This window comes from Bison bison, unplaced genomic scaffold (genome assembly GCF_000754665.1).
Source record: "Bison bison bison isolate TAMUID 2011002044 unplaced genomic scaffold, Bison_UMD1.0 scf7180017864213, whole genome shotgun sequence".
NCBI lineage: Eukaryota > Metazoa > Chordata > Mammalia > Artiodactyla > Bovidae > Bison > Bison bison.
The window spans coordinates 9,872,547-9,876,464 of NW_011494785.1; the positions used below are offsets into that span (position 1 = coordinate 9,872,547).

At 50.2% G+C, this 3,918-nt stretch overlaps 1 protein-coding gene across 15 annotated transcripts in view; it reads right to left on the reverse strand.

Moving 5' to 3' along the window:
• FOXN3 (forkhead box N3) overlaps window positions 1–3,918 on the reverse strand; it is a 426,281-nt gene that overhangs the window by 104,906 nt on the left and 317,457 nt on the right. For all 15 annotated transcript variants that reach the window (XM_010845171.1, XM_010845164.1, XM_010845169.1 and 12 more), the window contains one exon: window positions 1–61. In XM_010845171.1, the coding sequence (XP_010843473.1) occupies window positions 1–61 (61 nt within the window). The remainder of the gene's footprint in view (window positions 62–3,918) is intronic.

The window sequence follows — 3,918 nt, forward strand, 5'->3', positions numbered from 1 at the left end:
CAGGAGGGCTCCGTTCCTCTTGAAGAAGGTGCTGCCTGGCCAGAGGGGTGGACCTGATGTGCTGAAACGGAAGAGAAACCAGCGTGAGCAAGAGCCGTCCACACTCGCTCGGGGGACGGCCTACAAACACGTCCAGGTGGCTTCAAAACACCGTCCCAGCTACGCAGTATCCACGCCCTCCGAAAACGCAGCTTTGGAGAGCGTTAGGCTCCTTGAATGATGAGTGGGCTTCATCTTCCAAAGCGCAGAACCCGTCTGTGTGGGTATTCTGATCACCGTCTCAACCCTCCTCTTTCTCTCGGGCACGGAAACCATTTGCAAGCAAACAGAAGGGCAACCTCAGTTCAACGCCAAAGCTCACAACTTTCGCTAAACTGCTCCTCACTTTATGACTTCATGAGGTCAAGAACTCCCATCCATGTCTTCTGAGGGCAGCAGGTTTTCCACCACTTCGGTGCCAATGGCCCAGTGCAAAGGCATGTTTCCCTTCTGGCGTTTCTGCTACCACCCTTAACACACAGATCTGACCTTGAGCGCCTCCCTCTCCCCTCCCGTTTTCAATTTCTTGGCTTACAATGTTGCACTCCCTATCCTATAAAACATTTTGCAGCTATGTTACCACTCACAGTTCTGTAACAGGAGAGGCAAGAAAAGTGGAAAGATCAATGCATCACAAAGACACTTTATTACATTTATAGACCAGCATTTTCACTGTTTTAAGACACCCAGTGAAAAACTTTATAACCTAGCCAGTCTTAGGAAAATATCCTTGGAGTGGAAGGGAGGTGATTCTAAATCAAGGATTGGTTGAGATTAATGTTAGTGAGCACTTAGTCAAAACTGTTACTACAGCCAGCCCCAGAGGTGGCATAAATTACTTTCTCCAAAATAGAATGTGGCAAACGATCCTGGTTAAGGCATTATCAATCACCTTCAACATTAAAAAAAAATAAAAAAGCGGGTCTGAATACACGTCTGAAGTTTGGCGAACATGAACACACACACACACACACACACACACACAGAACAAAAGTCTGAAGGACTCGACAGTGAATGCTTCTAGAGTCAATCAGGGTCTCCAATAATGCAACTTGTTAACAAGGAGGAGAGATGTCAGGGACACACCCTGCTGACCAAGGCTTCACTCCCGGGGATGCAAACGGCACAGCAGGTATGGGGACTTGTGAGGAGCAGAGAAGGGAGAGGGACAGTGCTGCCGCACACAAACGCGTCAGAATAACGTCAGACGCGTCGCAAGACGCACGGCGTGAGCCCTGACGTAAATGATGGAGCTTCTGTTTGACTCTGGCTCGGGTCCACCCCGCCCAGGGCAAGCGAGGCTGCTGCGTCCCCGCGGTGGCGCTGGCAGCGGTGGCCCCCCGCGTGCCCGGGGCCGCGCACAACAGAGGACCTGCCCGGGTCTCAGAGCTGCTGGGTGCCAGCAGCCAGCAAAGCGCTCTTCTCTCGGACTCCCGTCCGCTTCCAATCTGAGGCTGTTCAAAGTCCCATGAAGAGTGAAGTGCATGAAAATGCTTAAGAGTATCATTTCACAACCCCAGCCGGCTCCTGAGGCTTTCCCACCTTATTTTTATAAGAAAGCAGGAAACAGCCACCTGGCTGTTGCCAACACTGCATCACCTGATGTCTAAAGGGAATTAAAAACAGAGGACCTCGTTACAGAGGAGCTGCTGCTTCTGGAGAATTCAAGAACAGGCTACTATTGCAGAAGCCTCAATATTCGGCTTGCTTCCCTCCAAGTCTCCTCTTCATCCTGATCCTGATTTGGCTGAAAACGGAGTGGACAGCAGGGGTGGAGTGAACGTGGGGAAGAGAGGACGCTGCGTAAACCCAGTGCTGTAGATGCGGAACGCTCTCTGTAGGATGGAAATCCACTCAGAGACGTCTACAGCGTCCCGCTAACGCAGCTACACCCCGGCCACGGCGGGGACTGCCGTGCTGACGCACAGGGAGCCGGGCCGCCCCCTGCCCGCCCTGACGTGGCCCCTGCCGAGACGCGCATTCACCTGTGGTCTCTGTCCCTCAGGTGACCCGTTCTCTGCTGTGCTCACTGCGAAGCTTTTGGGCTTACTGGCCTTATATCTCATACTCTTCTTTGGGATGGCTGCTCCCAAATGACATCTTCTAACTGTGTTGGAGAAGACTCTTGAGAGTCCCTAGGACAGCAAGGAGATCCAACCAGTCCATTCCAAAGGAGATCGGCCTTAAATATTCATTGGAAGGAGTGACTCTGAAGCTGAAGCTCCAATAAGCTCCAATAAGCAAGCTAGTCACCTATGGAGAAAAGCCTATTCATTGGAAAAGCCCCTGAGGCAGGGGAAGACTGAAGGCAAAAGGAGAAGGCAGAGGAAGAGATATCAGATGGTGTTACAGACTCAGTGGACGTGTGTGTGTCGGTGTGTGTGTGTGTGTGTGTGTGAGTCACTCAGTTCCATCCGGCACTGCCATGGACTACAGGGGGGTCATGCAGTGCTGGGAGTAACCCAGCGACTCACACATGCCTCTGTCCACTGAGTCTGTGATGGCACAGGCCTTCGGTGCGGGCCCGTGGACTGCAGCCTGCCGTGAGTCTGAGCAAACTCTGGGCGACAGTGAAGGACAGGGGAGCCTGGCCCGATGCCGTCCACGGTCACAAAGAGTCAGACACAACACTGTGACTCACCAACAACTCAAGCCACCCCGGAAACCACTCACTCACATGGCAAATCAAGGGGTGGGGAGTGGGGCGGTGTTTGCGGAGGTAGATGGAGGACTCTCCTTACTCAGTGACCTAAGTGCCAGTCATCTGTGTTACCAGCGGTCACCGCCCTGGGCAGGGGCCACAGGAGCTCCTTAAGTGGGTCCTCAAATACACAGAAGAACTGTACCAAAAAGATCTTCATGACCCAGATAGTCATGATGGTGTGATCACTGACATAGAGCCAGACATCCTGGAATGTGAAGTCAAGTGGGCCTTAGAGAGCATCACTACAGACAAAGCTAGTGGAGGTGATGGAATTCCAGTTGAGCTATTTCAACTCCTGAAAGATGATGCTATGAAAGTGCTACACTCAATATGCCAGCAAATTTGGAAAACTCAGCAGTGGCCACAGGACTGGGAAAGGTCAGTTTTCATTCCAATCCCAAAGAAAGGCAATGCCAAAGAATGCTCCATCTACCACACAATTGCACTCATCTCACATGCTAGTAAAGGAATGCTCAAAATTCTCCAAGCCAGGCTTCAGCAATACGTGAACCGTGAACTTCCTGATGTTCAAGCTGGTTTTAGAAAAGACAGAGGAACCAGAGATCAAATTGCCAACATGTGCTGGATCATGGAAAAAGCAAGAGAGTTCCAGAAAAACATCTATTTCTGCTTTATTGACTATGCCAAAGCCTTTGACTGTGTGGATCACAATAAACTGTCGAAAATTCTGAAAGAGATGGGAATACCAGACCACCTGACCTGCCTCTTGAGAAATCTGTTATCAGGTCAGGAAGCAACAGTTAGAACTGGACATGGAACAACAGACTGGTTCCAAATAGGAAAAGGAGTACGTCAAGGAGGTATATTGTCACTCTGCTTATTTAACTTATATGCAGAGTACATCATGAGAAACGCTGGGCTGGAAGAAGCACAAGCTGGAATCAAGATTGCCGGGAGAAATATCAATAACCTCAGATATGCAGATGACACCACCCTTATGGCAGAAAGTGAAGAGGAACTAAAGAGCCTCTTGATGAAAGTGAAAGAGGAGAGAGAAAAAGTTGGCTTAAAGCTCAACATTCAGAAAATGAAGATCATGGCATCCGGTCCCACCACTTCATGGGAAATAGATGGGCAAACAGTGGAAACAGTGTCAGACTTTATTTTTGGGGGCTCCAAAATCACTGCAGATGGGGACTGCAGCCATGAAATTA